This window comes from Bos grunniens, chromosome 16 (assembly GCF_055505025.1).
Source record: "Bos grunniens cultivar Pamir isolate PY7600 chromosome 16, Bosgru_T2T1.0, whole genome shotgun sequence".
Classification (NCBI taxonomy): domain Eukaryota; kingdom Metazoa; phylum Chordata; class Mammalia; order Artiodactyla; family Bovidae; genus Bos; species Bos grunniens.
The window spans coordinates 24,707,562-24,728,279 of record NC_141180.1 but is presented as its reverse complement, the minus strand read 5'-3'; the positions used below and the strand labels follow the sequence as shown (position 1 = coordinate 24,728,279).

The window sequence follows — 20,718 nt, the reverse complement described above, 5'->3', positions numbered from 1 at the left end:
ATATTAGTGAAGACATAGAGTATTTATTTTTCTCTGTTTGACATTTCACTAAGCATAATATCTTCCAGGTCCACGGTATTCTAGTTCTTAATTTGGATGGTGGTTCCACGACTGTTGCCTTTAAAACAGTTCATTGTGTGTGTGTTCAGTCGCTAACTCATGTCTGACTCTTTGCAACCACAAGGACTGTAGCCTGTCAGGCTCCTCTGTCCATAGTATTCTCCAGGCAAGAATACTGGAGTGGGTTGCCATTTCCTCCTCCAGGAGATCTTCCCAACCCAGGGATCAAACCTGTGTCTCCTGCATTGGCAGGTGGATTCTTTACCACTGAGCCACTGGGAAGCCCATAACAGTTCATTCAGTTCAGTTCAGTTCAGTTCAGTCACTCAGTCGTGTCTGACTCTTTGCGACCCCCTGAATCGCAGCACGCCAGGCCTCCTTGTCCATCACCAACTCCCGGAGTTCATTCAGACTCACATCCATTGAGTCAGTGATGCCATCCAGCCATCTCATCCTCTGTTGTCCCCTTCTCCAACTATTCAATTTATGTTGTATATTCTTTTCAATATCACCCTTCCCAATAAAAGAGATAAGAGAAAAAAGGAAGCCATACTGAGTAGCTGATTAAAAATAAAACCTCAAAATAATTACTGAGGCCTTACTATGTGCTTGGCAGGGCTTTCAGGTGTCTCATGGGGGTAAAGAATCCCCCTGCTACCGAGGAGATGTGGGTTCCGTCTCTAGGTCTAGAAGATCCCCTGGAGGAGGGAATGACAACCCACTCCAGTATTCTTGCCTGGGAAACCCTATGGACAGGGGAGCCTGGTGGACTATAGTCCATAGTGATAGCTTATGGTGAATGATGTCGGATTCATGATCTCTGAAGAAGATTTAGCTTCGGGACCAGGGACCGGGCTTGATCACGCAAGACCTTTTGTGTAGTAGAGTTTTATTAAAGTATAACAAGGGACAGAGAAAGCTTCTGACATAGACATCAGAAGGGGGATGGAGACTGCCCCACTTGCTAGTCTTAGCAAGTGAGCTATATACTTTTTAACTGGTTATTACAATAAATCAAAAGAATGTCTCAAGGTTGTAAAGGTCTTATTAGATCCACTCCCAAAATATACATTTTAAGATGACAGGATTAGCCAGAAGGTTCTCAAGAAGGAGACACATGTCCTCAAGCAGGATACATTGTTATATACAGAATTTAAGGAAAAACATATCCTTGAGCAAGATGAATTCTTTTGTTGTGGAATCATCAGTTCTGCGCTTAAAGAAAAAAAGTTTGTCCTTTTCTCCTCCTCGAGAACTCCAGACCCCTTTCTCCTCCTTGGGGACCCCCAGACTTCTTATCAGCCTACCTAGGAATCGGCTCTCTCAGTAGGGTCACGGAGAGTCAGACACAGCTGAAGTGCCCGAGCATGCACACATGTGCCTGGCATGGTGCTAAGTGCCTTCCACATACAATGCAGTCCAGCAGCCACTGTTATTCCCACTTGACAACTGAGGAGGCTAACACTCAGTTGGTGATGGACAGGGAAGTCTGGCGTGCTGCAGTCCATAGGGTCGCAAAGAGTCAGACGTGACTGAGCGACTGAACTGAACTGAACTCGCAGGGATAGACACCTAGGACCCACTCCATTTGTCCTTTCAGTACATAGGAGCTGCCTCGCCCACAGAGAGGCAGACCCTGAGTTTGCCTGGGACGTAGCCACCGGGAAAGGATTAGGCTTCCTGACTTCTCCCGTCTCTAGTACAAATGCTTGTGAGTCTTGAGTTGGTCACAGGAGTCCATTGTCAGGAGGCAGCTCTGCAGACTGGTTTCTGGATGACAGCTTGACTGAGAGATGTACTGGTTGGTGACTGAGCACCTGTGAGTCAATGTGAGGTACAAACCAGGTCCTTGGCATCTGCCCTGACTCGGCTTGTTAGTGATCAAGAATGTGCCATCCCAGATGGGGGCCAGGGGTCCCAGGAGAGATGGGTCCTCCTGCACACAGATGGTGCCAGAGGTCTACACCTTCTGTGGGCAGCAGAGGTGGAACCTAACAGCCAGCTCTGGTCCAGGTGGCCTGACTTACTAATCACCTGAGCACCAGAGGAGTTGGAGGCTGACTGAACCCCTCAGCATGGGGCTCTGTGCTCCTGTCTTGGGGGCGGTCCCTGAGAGGACTTGGCTCTGGGTCCTGGCCTTAAAAGGCTTAGGCTTGTGTGGATACAGGTTGCATCCAAGAGTAATTACAAGACAAGAATCACTGCTAAGAGATGCTCAGAGGGACACATACCCTGCTCTGAATGTTCTGCAGAAGGAGAGCTAATTTCCAGCTGAGGTGAGGGAGGGGGTGTGAGAGAAGACTTTGTGGAGAAGTTATTTTTGATTAGAAATTCTGCTCTTTTGCTCACTTGTGGGCAGAGGTGGTGAGTGGGACACTCGCCTGAGTGGCTGAGAACAGGTTCTGCCCTTTCTGGCCGTGGTACCCAGGTCAACACTATCCCATGAGCCTCTGCCTCCTCATCTTCATGAGGCAGCACGATGTCTCTATACCAGAATGGACTCTGGTGTCAGATTTCTCAGGTTCACATTCTGCCACTCTCAGCCATGTGTGCCTGTGGGCAAGTCATTTGAGGTAGCTGTGCCTCAGTTTTCCTATCTCTAAAATGGGGATAACCATATATTCCATGAAGGGTTGTTGTGATGATTGAATGAAATAATAAATGTAGAATGTTTAGAATAGTGCCTGGTACACAACTTGTGTTCCACATACAGCTACAATTGTTAGTGTTGTCAGGATAGATTAGGGTGAGCAAAGCTTGGCACAAAGTATGCCCTGACTTCAAGAAGTTGTTCTTGTTATTATTAAAGTGCAGGTGAAATACAGAATTAGAAATGAAGAGGAGGGCCTCCCAGGGAGTAGGAACAGTGTCAGCAAAGCAGGAGGCAGGAATGTGCAATGTATGAAGGAGGAACAAAAAAATAATCTAATTCGAGCCGTCAGGAGATAAAGGATGAACTTTTTTTGCTGGTTTCTCAGCTTCCCGTGGACCCTGAGAATCCATTAAAAAGGCCAATTTCCATCAGCAGATGTCCCTGGCTTTCTTTTGCATGTTCTTCTGGATGCAGGCTTCCAGGAGCATCAGTTCCCCGTCTCCCCAAGGATGGGTCTCCAGGGGAGGTTCTGCTTCCCCCTGGTGCTCCTGCTGGGCTCTGTGCTCTTGGTGACCTCGGCCCCAGCCACTCTCGAGTCTTCTGGATGCAGCGAGAAGGAGCAACAGGTTACCGTCAGCCACACCTACAAGATCGACGTGCCCAAGTCTACCTTGGTCCAGGTGGAGGCTGACCCCCAGCCCCTTCGTGGTGATGGAACCTCGCTCCTGGCCCCAGAGGAGACCGAGGAACAGAATATCGTCTTCAGGCACAACATCCGCTTGCAAACGCCACAGAAGGACTGTGAGCTGGCAGGCAGCGTGCGGGACCTCCTGGCCCGGGTGAAGAAGCTGGAGGAGGAGATGGCGGAGGTGAAGGAGCGGTGCAGCGCCCAGCGCTGCTGCCCGGGAGCCGCTGGTGAGCGCACCACCTGGTATCCATTCAACAAACTCTGAATGAGCACCTCAGGTGTTCTGCCAGGCTCGTGAGCACCCTGCCTCTCACTCTGGGTTTTCTCTAAGGGGGATGTTATCTGGTACTAGCTCTAGGGGTTATCTTCAAGCCTGAGCAGGGAGAGACCAGCAACTCTTAAAGTGAGTCTGGACTGTTGGGTCAGTGCTTTCAGAAGAGACTACTTCTGGGCGCCGGTTTACCCGTGGATCCAACCTCTATTTCCCTTTATAAGGGAAAGCCACAGGTTGACGAGGAAAGAAGACTGACGGCTTGGAGCTAGACAGGATTGGGTTCAAATCTCAGTCCTGCCATTCTTCACTGTGTGACTTTGGGCAAATTCCTCATTTCCTCAACTGTCCGTTGAGGAGAGTTCTATCAGCTAGTCTAGTTCTGAGAACTATAGATGATGTACAGAAGATTTCTTGGCCCATTATTCAGCAAACTGTTCGATAGTAATGAAGTACTACAATTTGACTTTACAAATAGTGAGCACTTCCATCACATTTTTTTTTCAACATAAACTGCTCATATTATTTTCCAAAGAATAATAATCAGTGATACTTTGGCATACATTTTAATGCTGGAAGAAATTGCTACCATTAAGAGCGCCTCCTATAGGCCAGACGCAGAACTAGACACGGAGGACGCTGCGGGCGAATAAAATGGCAATAAAAGAGCATAGAATTGTCCCTGAGCAATTTCAAACTTCTGACCAAACGTCAAAAGTTTTTACGAAGGAAAGAGGATGTTCTGGGAATCAGGAGCTGGGGCTGGTGAGCAGACCAGGAGGACTGGCCCACCCTCCAACTGCCTCTTGCTGTCTGGGATTAGAGAAGGGAGCCTGGTTAACCCTTCTCCCATCTGTTATCCCCATAATGAGACCGGGCTGTTTTATAGCTTCTGCAGGTCCACCTTTCTTTCAGGCTTCAACTTCAGCTCATTTCCTAAGGACTCAGACTTGCTAGGTTCAGCTCCTCCAAACAAGACAAACTCCCACCCAGCCTAACTCTCTCCTGCCCACCCCAGGAGCTCTGCCCCTTAGTATAACCTGGCCCACTGATACCTAGGTTGGAGCATTTAAGGCGCTTTCATAGAAAAGTACTAAATAATTAGCCTCTTTTATGGGTTGGTGGTGGGGGAACCAAGTGAAGTCACAGGAGTGCTTGGGATGGAAAGGGAAGGGCTAGGGTGGTACCTGTGACTTTTCAGGCATAAAGTATAGATTTCGCAGGTTCAAGTCTGGCCCATGGTGGAAAGGGCAGGCTCCTAGTCTTCCCTTACAGACCCTACCTTCCTCTACAGAAGGAGTCTTGCAGAATTCTGAAATCGTCTGCTCTCAGGGTCCCCAGGGATGGAAATTCCCCATTCACAAGCCCTCCAGGCCCCGCTGACTGTTTCCCTCTCTCTCGGGTAGGTCTAAGCCGCCACTGCAGTGGCCATGGGACCTTTTCCCTGGACACGTGCAGCTGCCACTGCGAGCATGGCTGGGAGGGCGCCGACTGCGAGCGGCTCGCCTGTCCCGGTGCGTGCAGTGGCCACGGGCGCTGCGTGGATGGCCGCTGCGTGTGCGAGCCGCCCTACGTGGGCGCCGACTGCGCCTACCCCGCCTGCCCTGAGAACTGCAGCGGGCACGGCGAATGCGTGCGTGGCGTCTGCCAGTGCCATGAGGATTTCATATCGGAGGACTGCAGCGAGTGGCGCTGCCCCGGCGACTGCAGCGGCCACGGCTTCTGTGACACGGGCGAGTGTTACTGCGAGGAGGGCTTCACCGGCCTCGACTGCGCCCAGGGTGAGTGGAGATGCGCCTGGGCCTGCCTCTCTTCTGACCCGGCCCCCATGGTCCAGGCACCCTTTAACCATAGTTTACATTTTGTCCTAAGTAGGGCACCCCACCTTTATTTAGTCTACTCCAGAATCCCATGGGGAGAAGGCAATGGCAACCCACTCCAGTACTCTTGCCTGGAAAATCCCATGGACGGAGGAGCCTGGTAGGCTGCAGTCCATGGGGTTGCTAAGAGTCAGACACGACTGAGTGACTTCACTTTGACTTTTCACTTTTATGCATTGGAGGAGGAAATGGCAACCCACTCCAGTGTTCTTGTCTGGAGAATCCCATGGACAGAGGAGCCTGGTGGGCTGCCGTCTCTGGGGTCGCACAGAGTCGGACACAACTGAAGCGACTTAGCAGCAGCAGCAGCAGGAGTCTTAGGTGATCTAGTATGTGTGTGTGTGTGTAGGTGTTACTGAATGAAGTCTTGTAGACCCTGCTCCGGCCCTGGCCCTGCTGAGGATCTCTGCCTGGCTGGGGGAGGGTTGCAGTTCTAGCTGCCAATAACAAAACTTAAGCTGAGATCCCTACAGCACAAGCTTTATTCAGTGGTCAAAGAATGGAGAAGCAGGAACTAAGTGCACAGGTCAAATTCTGGCCCACCTAGCAAGAGATTTAATTTTGAAGAGTAAAAACAAAGGAAGGAGGAGTGAAGTTAATGATGGGGAGCTGTGTACATTAGTCTACCTGAGAAGGAACAGTGCTTTTTCAAAGGAGTGGGGTGCCACTCTCTTTTTATCATTTTTTTGACTCCTAATGTCCCAGTCAAGGCTGCTGGTAGGCATGTCCTTTAATATGCCACTATAGAAATTCAGGGTAGAGTGAGACTCAGGGTCTGTTGGAGGTCATATTCACCATCTTGGTCCCAGCTGGTTCTCTCTCCCTCTCTTTCTCTCTCTCTCTTTTTTTTGTACCTTTCTTTCTCATCTCTGGACTGTTTGAAGATTAATGTTAACTTCTGCTAAAGGCATAGGTTGAATGGTTTTGAACTAAGACTTGGAGCATCACTGGCAACATAAGCGGTCAATATTAACTTCTAACTAGATAGTAACTTCTGGGGGTCCACCATGGTGCCTTACCCAGGCTGTGTATCCTCCACACCCACCTTCATAGTGTTAAGCAGTGGATTGGCCATAAAGTTCATTTGGGTTTGTCCAGGTACTATGATTTGGCCAACCCAATATAAAGTAGGTGCTCAAGGAATACGTTTTGGCTATGGATCCCCACCCCTGTTCCCTCACTGTCTCCACCCCGTTCCTGTTCTGTGTGCAGTGGTCGCCCCCCAGGGACTGCAGCTGCTCAAGAGCACGGAGGATTCCCTGCTGGTGAGCTGGGAGCCCTCCAGCCAGGTGGACCACTACCTCCTCAGCTACTACCCACTGGGGAAGGAGCTCTCTGTGAAGCAGATCAAAGTGCCCAAGGAGCAGCACCGCTACGAGATCCTTGGTTTGCTGCCTGGAACCAAGTACATTGTGACCCTGCGCAACGTGAAGAAAGACATTTCCAGCAGCCCACAGCATTTACTGGCCACCACAGGTGAGGAAGCAGCCAGGTTTCCCAGGAGAGGTCCTGCGCTATACATCTTCTTCCATTGTCCCCACAAGTACCCTTCTACTACTCAGGCCATTACTCTGGTTTGGAGTTTGTAAAACACAGCTGCTGCAATCCTAGGTTCTGAGGAAAAGTCTCCATTCTTATTCCCCTCGCGCTGCTCCTCCAAGCCAGTGATGGAGCCTGCTGGATTGGGAATTACAGGCTCTTCTCCATTTCCTGAGATTGTTATTCATCAGTTGCTCAGTTGAGTCTGACTCTTAGCAACCCCATGGACTGCAGCACACCAGGCTTCCCTGTCCTTCACCATCTACCAGAGTTTGCTCAAGTTCATGTCCCTTGACTTGATGATGCCATCCAACCATCTCATCCTCTGCCATCCTCTTCTCCTCCTGCCCTCAATCTTTCCCAGCATCAGGGTCTTTTCCAGTGAGTCAGCTTTTCATATCAGGTGGCCGGAGTAATGGAGCTTCAGCTTCAGCATCAGCCCTTCCAACAAATATTCAGGATTGATTTCCTTTAGGATTGACTGGTCTGATCTCCTTGCTGTCCAAGGGACTCTCAAGAGTCTTCTCTGCATACCCTGGCACCCATGTACAAGCAGCCATGGAGGACACCTGCATCCTCATGCCCTCACTGAGCCTCTGAACAAGGTCACGTTCGTATGATTGGGGGTCTGCTGAGGCCACCTGTATCAGATTCATCTTAGCAGGAAAGAGAGGGAACAAATGGGGCAGCTTAGAAAGTTTAGTGAAGAGGTTATTTATAAAGGTATAGGTAGGGTTTGGATGATGAAATACTCCAGGACTAGCGTCAGTGGGGATCCACCCCAGTCTGAAGGGACAGGGGATGGAAGTTGGTACTGGAACCCAGAAAGAGCTTTAGGAGATGGCTGCCTGTTGAAGTGCCTTTGGTAGAGGAACACAGGTAGTCCACTGTGTCCTCATCAGGAGGCAGTGAAGGAGAACAGTTGCCCAAACTCTCTGTCTGCCCTCTGGTCTTCTGGTGACTCTCACTGGCTGCACATGACCAGAAATCAGAGGGCCAGGGAACCCAGCTAATACATTTCATAGAGGTCATAATCTGGGATACAGAACAGGAAGGCAGATGGATCTGGAGGGACAGAATCTCTAGGGCACCACTAAATGCTACCAAGATGTTTGTAAGGACAAGCATCACTGCTTATTCTTTAGAAATTATTCATTCCTATGAAAGTACCTGAGACAGCCTAGATCTTCAAGGGTTCAAATTCATTCCTTTTCTCAGCATACTTTATTGAACACTTACTTGAACATTGCCAGGCACTGTCCTGGGCTTCCCTTGTGGCTCAACTGGTAAAGAATCTGCCTGCAATGTGGGAGACCTGCGTTTGATCCCTGGTTTGGGAAGATCCCCTGGAGAAGGGAAAGGCTACCCACTCCAGTATTCTGGCCTGGAGAATTCCATGAAGTCTAGGGTCCATAGTCCATGGGGTTGCAAAGAGTTGGACATGACTGAATGACTTGAAAAAAACAAAAAGGCACTGATCTAGGTGTGATAAAATGAGCTGCCTCTATTTTCCCCTAAACTCTCAAGGAAAGTCCAGGGAGATCCAGGTGGATGGGCCTTTGGAATGCAGTGTCTTTGCAGAAATATCTGGCTGCCTGTCCATTTTGGTGGTAAGAATAGAAAAGGGTAGGGGTAGCTCAGTGTTTGAAAGAGCGTGAAGGACTTATCCTCTTTGGGAGGACAGTTTGTGATTGCCATCGTCAATGCCCTGTAGCCAAAGACCTCTCAGAACACCCCTGTAGTTGAACAAGTTGGGTTTATTGACTGTTGCCTCACAGAAGTACACACAACGAGGGACCGTGGGTGTCTCAGGAAGACAGCGTTTGAGGGGTCTGGGGTAGGATTTGGGCTTGTATTCGGTGATCTGAGAGAAGGGTTAGGGAAGCAGGGATTTACTTTCGATTGCATATTGTCATGAACTGGGGATAATCCTGTGATTGGTATCTTCGTGAATCTTATCTAGAAAGAGGGCAGACTAGAGGGAGACTAAAGCTGTCATTGGTTTAAAAAAAGGGAGGGGGAATAGTCACTCATATTAGTCAGAAGGGAGGGTGTTTAGTCATTTTTGTGATTTGGACAATGTTCATGTTTGGCCTATGTGTGGACGTGATCTTGGAATGGTCTTGTTTCGTCTTACTTTGTCTGCTGCTGATGTCCTGTGAACTGGATTTTATTTATTTAGGCTGCTCCCAGTCTTGGTTGTGGCACTAAAGGATCTTCGTTGTGGCATGCATGTGGGATCTAGTTTCCTGACAAGGGATGGAACCTGGGCCCCTGCATTGGGAGCGCAGTTTTACCCACTGAACCACCAGGGAAGTCCCTGTGAAATTGTGTATGTTCAATGGGAGAGCACAGAGGCCCACCTGTGAGAGTCAAGCCAGCCCCCTGCTGTTGGGCTGCTTTTCTCTTTCTGTTTTTGTCTGACTGCCCCTGTCTTCAGCCAGGACAGTGCCCACAGTCTCTCAGTGAAGAGCAGAGACATCTGCTCTGACAGTTCTGAAAGTCTTAGCAACCCCTCCTGGTCTCTTGCCCTGGGGACTTGTAAACTCCTGCAAAGACGACTAATCCTGCAAAGTCGTCTAATCCAATTCAAGTGAAACCCTTTCTGGTTTGTTCCTCTGGGGAACCTCAGCCTGAGAGACACTTATCCCCATGCTCACCTTGCGCTCTTTCATGAAGTTCCTGCTTTTTCACTTGTGAGCCACGTGGTGCCCCTTCTGTAACCCTTGGGTCTTTTCATTATTCACCTCTTGACCTGTTGTTCCCTCAAAGAATTGCCATCTTTGAGGGAAGAACCTGGAGGCTGGCAGGTGAAAGGCAGAGCTTGAGAGGGAGTGCTTCAGGGAAAAGGCTCTTTATCCGTAACAGAGAGATTCAGAAACACTTAGAGCCACAGGCCTTGAGATTTTGCCCCTTGACCGATGCACAAATTCTCTGTTCTTTGTCCTTGACAAGGGGTTAGTCAGCCTCCTGGGAACACCTTCAGAACCAAGGCATAGGAGGTGAGGAGAGGGGTGAGGCTGAGAGTCTAGGGCTTGGCTTTCCTGTTCCAAACTTCAGGCCAGCTGACACTGGCCTGGGATGTGGCCATTGGAATTCAAAGCACTCCCAGAGACCCCAGACCCCTCTCCAACACCAGCACCCAAAAGTCCTTCCCACAGAGCCACACCAGCAATCCGTTCCTTGGTAACAGGCATCATATTTTCATTTTCTTTTGAGTGGATGGGTGAACATTTAGCCATTAATACTTCGTGTGGCAGTAGTATGGTTTAGTTCCTCAGTCGTGTCCAACTCTTGCAACCCCATGGACTGTAACCTGCTTAGCTCCTCTGTCCATGGAATTTCCCAGGCAAGAATACTGGAGTGGGTGTCCTATTTCCTTCTCCAGGGGATCTTCCCAACCCAGGGATTGAACTCCAGTCTCCTGCATTGCACTGGAGAAGGAAATGGCCATCCACTCTGTATTCTTGCCTGGAAAATCCCATGGACAGAGGAGCCTGATGGGCTATAGTCCATGGAGTTGCAAAGAGTCAGACACAACTTAACAACCGAACTCCTGCATTGCAGGCGGATTCTTTACTGACTGAGCCAGCAGGGCATGAAGAACTATGCACAGTTACTTTCTTCCTTCACGGGATCAATTGGTAGAGCTGCTGAGGATATCAGGTATCTGGGAGAGGTGCTAAAATTTGGTAGAAGGTGCAGGAAGAATCCTTCAAAGGACCAAGCTAAAATTCTGCTACTTTACAGTTTTGCCTAGGGGTAAATCTTACAGGAGAATTTGAGGAAGGGGAAGCAACTGTAATTTGGGAGACAAGGAAGGAGCTGGTTGTATTACCAGTGTTGCATTCCAAGAAATTTGAAATATATTTCCCAAACTCTACATGGCCTTGAGAGTCTTGTCATGGGGCTGCATCTCTGAAGAGCTAAAGAGTGAATGTTTGGTTCAGAGCAGTGTGACTGCCCCCAACGCCGAGAATGTTGACAGCTGGCCTCGGAGTTGAGGTTCGGGGCTTGGCCATGGCAATGTGGACGGGGAGGGTTGCTTGGCATCTGATGGGCTAGGATAGGGAAGAAGTTTTCCTGGAAGAAAGTCTGTCCTCCATAGACAGTGTGAAAACCAACAGTTATGTGCTGCTTTGGAAGTTCTAGAACACATTTTAAGGACATGTCCTGGGGCTGCAGCCTCCATTCAGAGTGTCAAGAATGGGAGCTGACCTGGTAGCCAACGGCCTGTTACAGACAGGGGGCCCTGGTCTTTACCGCTTTCTCTTGCCCTCCCTGACCCCTGCACTAGATCTTGCTGTGCCTGGCACTGCCTGGGTGACGGATGAGACTGAGAACTCCCTTGACGTGGAATGGGAGAACCCCCTGACCGAGGTGGACTACTACAAGTTGCAGTATGGCCCCCTGACAGGGCAGGAGGTGGCCGAGGTCACCGTGCCCAAGAGCGGTGACCCCAAGAGCCGATACGACATCACGGGTAAGAGCCAGCACTGGGGATGTGAGATGCTTGGTGTGGATGCTGAGGTGGGGACGGTGTGAGCAGTGGGGACCAGCAGCTGCAGCGCTGTGCACAGAGGATTCTGAGGCCTCGAGAATCACCTGAACCCTGACTCCAGGAGCTCACAGAGGTGAGCCCACTCTGAGGGGCCTGAAGACTCTGCTCCAGCATCCCAGGGCTGACTCCAGGATCTTGGAGCACCCGGGTCGCAGATTACACATCTGAAATGTTCTTCCAAGTCAGATAACCCCTTGGAAGCCTCTGTGTCTCAGAGGGGATTTGTTGGCAGACAGGCTTTCTTTTTGGAAGAACGGAGTGTGTGTGTGTGTGTGTGTGTGTGTGTGTGTGGTGTGGGAGAGAGAGAGACACTGAGAAATTGGTTGAACTTGGTTTGTTCAGCATCATATGTGGAAGGAGTTGAGCTAGGCGGCCAGGAGTGGGGCATTCCTCATCCCAGGTGACTGAGCAAATACTGGAAGACAGGAAATCAGATGGCTGCAAACACAACGGGGCCACGCAGGGCTGGGTAATGTTTTGTGGCACCTGAGGCTTGCACAGTTTTCAGGACCCTCTTTAAGAAAAGTAACACATAAGCATGAATGCCCGCGCACATGGCCTTGGAAGGGGCTGGTGCAAGTGAGGGGCCCTGAGGTTTACCAGCTCCTTGGTATGTCCTCCTCTGGGGCTTTGTCCTGCCCTCCACCCTCTGATTTCTGTCTTGAGAGGTCATCTTGGGGTTCTCAATGTTTTGTGCCTCATACATGCTACCATTTGCCTGCATTTTGTCACCAAAGTCTGAATTTTTGTGCCACAAGGAACAAGCATTCAGGTGGCGGCTACAGAGAAACAACAAAAATTAAGAACAAAAAAGAAACAGAAAAGGCCAAGTAGAGTGAAGACAAAAAGAAAATAAAGAGGAAGAAGTTAAGTGAATTATTACAATAGGAAGGAAAGAAACTTTTAAGGGAAAATGATTGTCGGGAGCAGAAAAACATTTGGGCTATAAATACAGTTGGGAAATGTGTGCTCAATGGCCCAAGGAAGAAACCAGAGCCTCATCAGATTCATCTCATCCATCTGGCCCGTAAGCTCCTCAGTGATGCCTCGTGTTCCACTGGTCCTGCAGCTCTTTAGCTGCCTTAGGTAGATTGTAGTCTTGAGGGGAGACGCACAGCCTCACCCTTCGCCCTGCCGAATCCCCGGAAGAGCAGTGCCGGGGCTCCAGGGTCCAGAGCCCGTTCTCAACCCGGCACTGGCTGCTTGTTTCCAGGTCTGCAGCCGGGGACGGAATATAAGATCACAGTCATCCCCATGAGGGGAGACCTCGAGGGCAAGCCGATTCTTCTGAATGGCAGGACAGGTAAGAACCGCGTGGAGGCACTGTGAATGCATCCTGTGCTCTCATTCTGCTATATTCTTGGCTGACTCCTCTTTGGATAAAAACTCTATACTTCTGTGTATAGAGACAGCCAGTCTCTCTGTGTACTGACATTTCTGGCGGAGGGGCGCGGGGCAGGAGAGGGGAAGCAAACTTGTTCTATCTCACATTTTTCTTGCTGTTGAAAATCTCCACCTGGCTCTTGGAGTCAAGGGGATAGGCCGTTTCCAACACCTTTCTGCTTATTTTAATAGCTTCAATCACTGACTTCTTTCCAAGGCATTTATTATCTTGGACTTAGGCACACGGCTCCACAGTACCCAAGACAGGTGATTTATAACTTTTTGCTTGTCATTTCGGTGTTTTTTCATGACAAACACACTCAGGGAGTTTGCTTTAAAATGTCAAGAGATATTAAAGACTTTCGCAGGGGAGTAGCAATAGATTTAGCATCTGTGGATTAAGAAAATATATGATGACAAATGTTGCTCTGAATCAGTAATATTTGACAGTAAGTTTGTAATTTATTAATCAGAAAAGAATTTGAAATCATGGTAGTTTTATATGCAAGATGTCCTATGTAATTTTTAGTTTTTAGACAGTGCTTGAGCCCGTATTGAATTGTGAGCCTCGTGCAAACACTCTGTGCTCCTGCCAAGTCACGTTGGGAGGCTGTGAGCTTGATGCCGCTGGGTAAAGGCTAATCCTTGGAGCCGGCAAAGAAGGGATATTTGAATTGGAGACTTTCTTGAAAAGTTTTGTAGTTCTTTTCAATTCAGTCCTGGCAGTAGCTGGTTGGGGTGGTGAGAATAAGAGTGAGATGGTGCAAGAATTGAATTCACTGTTTCAGTTGCCTAACAGATTGCATAGCTGGGATGTGAAAGAATTATATAGTTGGGCAATCATAAAGAATAAAATATACATTAATTTTTAACCATACAGTGTATACTGTACAGCCTGCATGAACGGTGGACTAGTGAATCACCATCAGTGAGCTGGAAAATGGCAGGTCTTTCCTTGATTCTAGAGGATTTTTTTTTAGCTGTGAATTAATTGAGAGCTTACCATGCCCCAGGCATTATACTAACTATGCACTGCTCATGAATTATCTCATTTAGTTCTGATTATGATCCTGTGTGGTAGGTCTTATTATTATTTCTAAGTCACATATGAGACAGCTGAGGCTTAGAGAAATTAAGCTTAAGATTGCCCAGCTTGGAAGTGACAGGGCTGGGTCTGGAACCCCGGATGTCCACTTTGGTGAACGCAAAACTAAAAGGGCACCTACATTTATTTCCCTGTTCATTGTGAAATTGAAAGTTTCTGTCATTCAGTCGTGTCTTTTGTGACCCCATGGACTGTAGCCCACCAGGCTCCTCTGTCCGTGGAATTCTCCAGACATGAATACTGGAGTGGGCTGTCCTTCCCTTCTCCAAGGGATCTTCATGACCCAGAGATTGAACCTGGGTCTCCGGCACTGCAGGCAGATTCTCTATCGTCTGAGCCACCAGGGAATTTCTGGTTAATTTTCATACTCTTTACTCCCTGACTAAAAAAATTCTGTGACTTCTCATTGTCTTGGGTAAGATAGAGTCCTTTTATCTTGGCTTTTGTGGGCCCATCCAGCCTGGGCCACTGTCGTGCCCAGAATTTCCCACCAGGAAGCCTTCCTGCAACTGGACTCTTCTTGGGGTTCCCTAACACAGAAGACTTCTCTCTACCTCGTGGGTTTGTTCATGTTGTTACCCCTGCCTGGAAAATTCTCTACTGTTATCTCTAGCTGTCAATTAAGTCAGTTCAACGAGCATTAATTGCCAAGTATCATTGGGTCCTAGAGACATGGTTCCTTTAGATATATAGACGACGAGCCCTGGTCCCTGACCTTCAAGGGCTCACAGCAGTAACATCACACATCCCTCCAGGGTCAGCCCCTACACTGGCCGCTCCACTGAGGCCTTCTAGGACCATGTTAAATGGCAACCATTTTTGCCCTTGGATTTCTAGAGCATTTAATTACAAATGGCCTTGAATTGCCAATTAAACTTTCAAGTGTATTATCCTAGCTAGAACATGAGTGTTCAAGAAATATTTTTATTGCTTATTATATTCTAAAAGCAGAATGGGATATTTTATTGGATTGCAAATAAATTTGTATTATGTGCCTTATTAACATGACCAAAAAAGACACAATAATTTCTAAGGTCAGGAAACACTCTCACACCTGGCTAGACTGTTAGTTAATTTAAGAGGGAGGGGAAGAATCTCTCTTTTCTCCAGATGTTTTGCATTCCGTGCGATGGAAAAACACACTGGAATATAAGAATGGCATATGCATGTACAGGGTGGAGCTGGCACAGTTCAAATATTTTTCATTTAATGAATCACTCAGCGGAACTCAGACCATGGAAGAGAAAGTGTTGACTGAAAAATCTTACCCTGTTAACATGCTCAAAGTGCACTGAAAAGCACTTCTAAAAACCTCAGGACCAGGTTAGCTTCTGGAGAAGCACACATCAGCCAGGCCAGTGTCTCCAGGGAGAAGTGTTCCCAAACTTCCCCATCAGACCCTCACAACTGCATCACATCAGATGACCAGAGAGGCAGGCCCCTCAGACCAGGAGAGGTGACGCTCCATCTGTAACATAGAAAGTTGGACTGCATGAGTTTCAAATTCCTTCTCTTACTTTTTTATGTTTATAATTTTGTAATAACGTCTGTAATTCATGCCTTTCCATAGTGAGTCTGAAACAAAGGACCCCTTGCTTTTTCATAATCTCACGTGTTCCCAGGCACATTAGAACATACGGTCTAGCGTATTCACTTGTTAACAATTTTCTCAGAACTTTTCCCCTGAGACTATGCTCTGAAATAAGTTTTGGCAACTCTTACTATCCTTTTCACTTGTCATTGCTTCCCAAACACAGTGCTTCATTTGAAATGGCCCAGCCCCTAAAACTTTCCTTCTCTAGCTCCTTTTTGTTTCAAGATGAGCTCCCGTATCATTCGGAACTCCTGTCTCTCACAGCCACCTCACACCTACACCTTGTAGCTGAAAAATAATGAGAATCTCTAGCCTTTGAGGCCCCACTGTGTTCTAGGTACCGAGAGGCTTCATGAACATTATCTTTGGTCCTTCTACTAACATTGCAAGCATTGTTATTCCCATTTTACAGATGAGACTGTTGAGGCCTACAAAGTTTAGGAGATTCAGAGTAAAGTAGTGAATGACATTTGAGTTTAGAGTTGCTTTCCAGAAGCAAAGTTAGACGAGGACAGCAGGAAGATGGATTGATCTCTGTGAGCACATTCTCTACATATGATATCTTTTGAATAATTTTATTGCCACAATGAACAGCAGTGGAGGAGACCTGAGAAAACATAGCTACTATAGCTCTACTGAAGAGGTACTATACATATCTCTTCAGTGAACTCACCTTCAGAACAGTAGTGTAGGCCCTGTCCCCGTCCCTGCCCTCAAGCCCATGTCTCCATAGATTTTAGGCCCTGACTATGCCATTTTCCACATGCCAGCTAGGTGGCTCACATGTGGCTGTTGTGAATGGAGAAGGCTGTCCCTAAGCCTGTGGCCATGGGTTGGAGTGTGGACCCGTGCTGTTGAGGGTGTCTGCATAAACCCAGGACAGCTGTAACCCTACCCAACCGTGTGGGGGAATCTTGTCATAAAGCAGAAAAACCTGTCCTTACGTGCTAGAACTCCTCACTAGCCTTTTCTGTATCCCCAGTTTTGTAGATCTCTCTGAAATGGGGCTCACCTTTATTTGAGTGTGTGTGTGCTAAGTCACTTCAGTCGTGTCCGACTCTTTGCGACCCTGTGGACCACAGCCTGCCAAGCTCCTCTGTCCATGGGGTTCTCCAGGCAAGAATACTGGAATGGGTTGCCATGCCCTCCTCCAGGGGATCTTCTCGACCTAGGAATCGAACCCGCATCTCTAATGTTTCCTGGACTGGCAGGCAGGTTCTTTACCATTGGCGCCACCTAATACATGCACTCAAAAGTGAATCTCTCCTATCAAGCCTCATAACTCTTGTCTTAGATGTCCCTCACCTCCCATGGCCCCGAGAAAGTTCCCACCAGGGCTGCTAGTGTCCAGCAGGTGGGAGATTGCAGCCTGAGGAGGAAGCTGGGGCCAGGGCAGGAGGGCCCATCTCCCAGTTGAGCCACGGCTGTGATTCATCTCAGATTTGGCCAGCTGCAGCAGGCTACTAAAAGGCTTTGTTCCATGGAAAAGACTGTTTATGACCCCCATATTCATTCTTGGCAGAGAGGGAGGTCTTGGTCCTGGTAAGCTGGCTCCTTCCAGTGATGTAGTGCATTGTGGGGGGTCCTATCACTGAGGCTTTCCTCCTACATCTGTATCTTGGCATCCGATTCCCATCCTGAAATTTATCAAGGAGAGGAGCAGCTCATTAAAGAGCCTCTTAAACACTTAAGTTGTTGTTGCTGTTTTTAGGGAGTTGAGAGAAAGGGGGCGGGGAGTCCCGAGTTCCAGGCTAGCCCGGCCTCTCATTGGCTTTATGAGTTTGGAGAAGTCACATGTCCTCTCTGAGTGAGGTCTCTGTAACTCTGACATGCTTTGATTCTATTTTGCCTCCTACCTTCTCACTCTTCATAGCCGAGATGGCTTTTTCCTGGTTCTTCTCTGTTCCTGGGGGTGCTGGGACTGTTGTGGGGAGGAGGAGGAGCCTCAGGGCTGTGTGTCAAAATCAGGCCTTGTGCCAGAAATCTGTACTTCCCTGGATTGGTTCCCATAATCCTTGGTGGTAGCTTAGCCCTGTTCATCCAAGTGGGACAGATGCAGTCTAACACGTCTCTTTAGGACTGTCCTTAATCCACAGGCAGTGATGGAAAGACAATATTCAGTTTCTTTTTCTTTCTTTTTTTTTAGAAGAAGATTTCCTTCATCTTTCTTTTTTTGTTTTTTTGGACTTACCATAATTTTATTATATGTAAAGGCAAGCCTGCCCTCATTACTGTTTATGTTAAAAACATTTTATCAGAGTATAGTTGCTTTACAATGTTGTATTAGTTTCTGCTGTATAGCAAAGTGAATCAGTTATATATATGCAAAATGGTACAGATGAACCTATTTGCAAAGCAGAAATAGAGACACAGTCGTTGAGAAAAAGTGTATGGACGCCAAGCAGGGAAAGAGGAGGTGGGATGAATTGGGAGATTGGGGTTGACATATATAATATACACAACTGTGTATAAAATAGTAAACTAGCGAGAACCTCCTTGATGCTCTGTGGTTGTCTAGATAGAAAGGAAATCCACAAACGAGGGGATATATGGAAACATTCAGTTTCTTCTTTGAGGGTCATTCTCTAATCTTTCTGATCTCTGTTTCCCAGATATTAGAGTATTGTAGTGGCTGCCACAGAGCTAAATTGGTGTGTAATCCTATAGGTAGCCCTTTGTCTCATGCTCATTCCTTATGTGCTTTTTCTTCTCTAAGAAGAGGTGTGTTACATAAGCTCACTTTTTGCGAATGACTTATAAAACTATAGTGTTGAAAAAGCCAGGTGCCATTGATTGACCACATACTACATGCCAGGTGCCTTTCATATATTATTCTATCAAACTTGATTATAAAAACATAAGGCTTCCTCCATCTAGCCATGTGGATTTGATGGATCTTGACAGGGCTGCACACTCAGGCAGCCCTCACCCTACAACGCCGTGGGCCTGGGCTGAGGGTCCTGGCAGCCATAGTGACAAGTACTGATCTGGGGCAGGGGGAGGTGGTGAGAGGCCTGGGGGTTGTACAGATGTGGGAGAGGATGGGGGCCAGGGACTTCAAGAGGCAGGACTCTCTGGGTGTTCCCCATCCTCACTTTGCCAAAGTGTCCCCACTCCCAGTTTAGCACTGATTTCCCCAAAGTGACATATCACCATTGGAGGCTCTCTTCATATCCTCCCTGAATGTGCAGAATCATGCTTTGCACAGAAAGGGGTAATGGGGTGAGGAGGGAGCCCTCTCCCTCAGGGTACACACTTTCTCCTGAGCATCCTCGTAGAGCCTGCTTGAGCCTCCGGAGGCCCAGGACTAGGCTCTTCTTGTGTCTGTGTTCTGAACGCACTGCCCTTTCATCCCAAGAGACCCACTTTGCCAGTGGGTGTGAGATACACCCAGCCCCAGTCTCCCAGAGGTGACAGCCTGGGACCATGTCCTCCTTCTAGTTGCCCCTCCAAGTTCCAATCTACCACTGCTGCTGGATTTCAGGTCACAGGAAATTTTCAGATCATATTTTATTTTATTTGCAACTGATTATTATCATTTTAGCAGTGGGCCTCCCTGGTGGCTCAGATGGTAAAGAATCTGCCTGCAGTATGGGAAACCCAGGTTTGATCCCTGGGTTGGAAAGATCCCCTGGAGAAGGGAATGGCAACCCACTCCAGTATTCTTGCCTGGAGAATCCCAAGGACAGAGGAGCCTGGTGGGCTATGGTCCATGGGGTTGTAAAGAGTTGGACACGACTGAGAGACTAACACTTACCCTTTTTTGCATTCTTAGTAGTAGTCATAGTTCTGTAAGAAGAGGCTGATGGGGGACTTTCGCTGGTGGTCCAGCAGTTAAGAATCGGTCTTGCAGTGCCAGGGACATGGGTTCAATCCCTGATGGGGGAACTAAGACTTCACTTGCCTCGGAGCAACTAAGCCTTCATGTGCAACGATTGAACCCGTGCCACAACTAGAGAGTCTGCCTGAAATGCCGCGTAACACAATGAAGTTCCTGTGTGCTACAACTAAGGCTGGATGCAGCTAAACAAATAAATACTAAAAAAAGAAGAAGAAGAGGCCAATGGTAGTGGTATAAGGTGGAAATTTGTAGTCTTAGGTAGATGGGACTGGATTCAAATCTTGACTCTACTAGTTCCCAGTTAATAAGTCCAAAAGCAAACCTTTGGTCCCATTCCTCTCCTCGGCCTCTTCTGGAGACTCTACCCTCCCTCATATCTCCCCATCTCTTGTGTTTCCTGCCTAGAGAAGTTCCTTTAGCATTTGTTGTAATACCAGTACCAAAGATCTCCCCATCTCTGTAAATGTCGCCACTTTCTGCAAATTGCTCAAGACCCAAACCAACAAGTCATTATAGTCATGTCAAATTCCCGAGCGGACTCTGGCAGCTCTGTCTTTGCAGTCTCCCCAGTCCTCTTTCATCTGCCACAATTGTCCATGTTTCTGTCATCTCACACATTAACTGTTGTAGCGGCCTCCTAGGGGACTCCGCTCTTGACCTGCGATAGTCTGTACTCTCTCCAGCAGCCAGAGGGGTCCTTTTATAACATGTCAGATCATACTATTCTGTGAGCCACCGCCCCCCTCTGCCACCCCTAGAAGCTTCTCATCTCATTCTGTGCAAAAGCCAAGTTGTTACAATGACTTTCAAAGGCATCCCCTTGCCTCCTTAGCCTCACTTTCAGCCACTCAACCCCCTCACCTACTCTGTCCTGATGCCCTGGCCTACTGCTGTTCCCCGAATACATGGAGCAGGGCCTTTGAGCTCGCAGCTATCTTTGCCTGAAGTGAGGTCTCCCAGATTGTCCATGGCCCGATGCCTCATTCCACTTTGCTCTTTGCTCAGATGTTACCTTCTCACTGGCCTTCCTTCTAAAATCCCAAGTGTCTTTCTTCTCTCACTTTCTAATTCCTTTACCTTGCCCTATTGGGCTTCCTAACACTATCCCCACTTGTTTATTGTTTGGCTCTTCCAAGAGAATGTAAGCTCCCTGGTTGAGGGTCTTTATTCTCTTCATTGCTTATATTAGTTTCCCAGGGCTGC

General features: G+C 48.1%; 1 protein-coding gene across 2 annotated transcripts in view; it reads left to right on the top strand.

The window, feature by feature from the left end:
• The window catches only part of TNN (tenascin N), a 72,910-nt gene that overhangs the window by 8,586 nt on the left and 43,606 nt on the right, over positions 1-20,718 (top strand). For both annotated transcript variants that reach the window (XM_086342442.1, XM_086342441.1), the window contains 5 exons: positions 3,128-3,568; positions 5,019-5,393; positions 6,705-6,968; positions 11,329-11,514; positions 12,806-12,895. In XM_086342442.1, coding sequence (XP_086198568.1) covers positions 3,163-3,568; positions 5,019-5,393; positions 6,705-6,968; positions 11,329-11,514; positions 12,806-12,895 — 1,321 coding nt within the window. In that variant the 5' untranslated portion in view covers positions 3,128-3,162. The remainder of the gene's footprint in view (positions 1-3,127; positions 3,569-5,018; positions 5,394-6,704; positions 6,969-11,328; positions 11,515-12,805; positions 12,896-20,718) is intronic.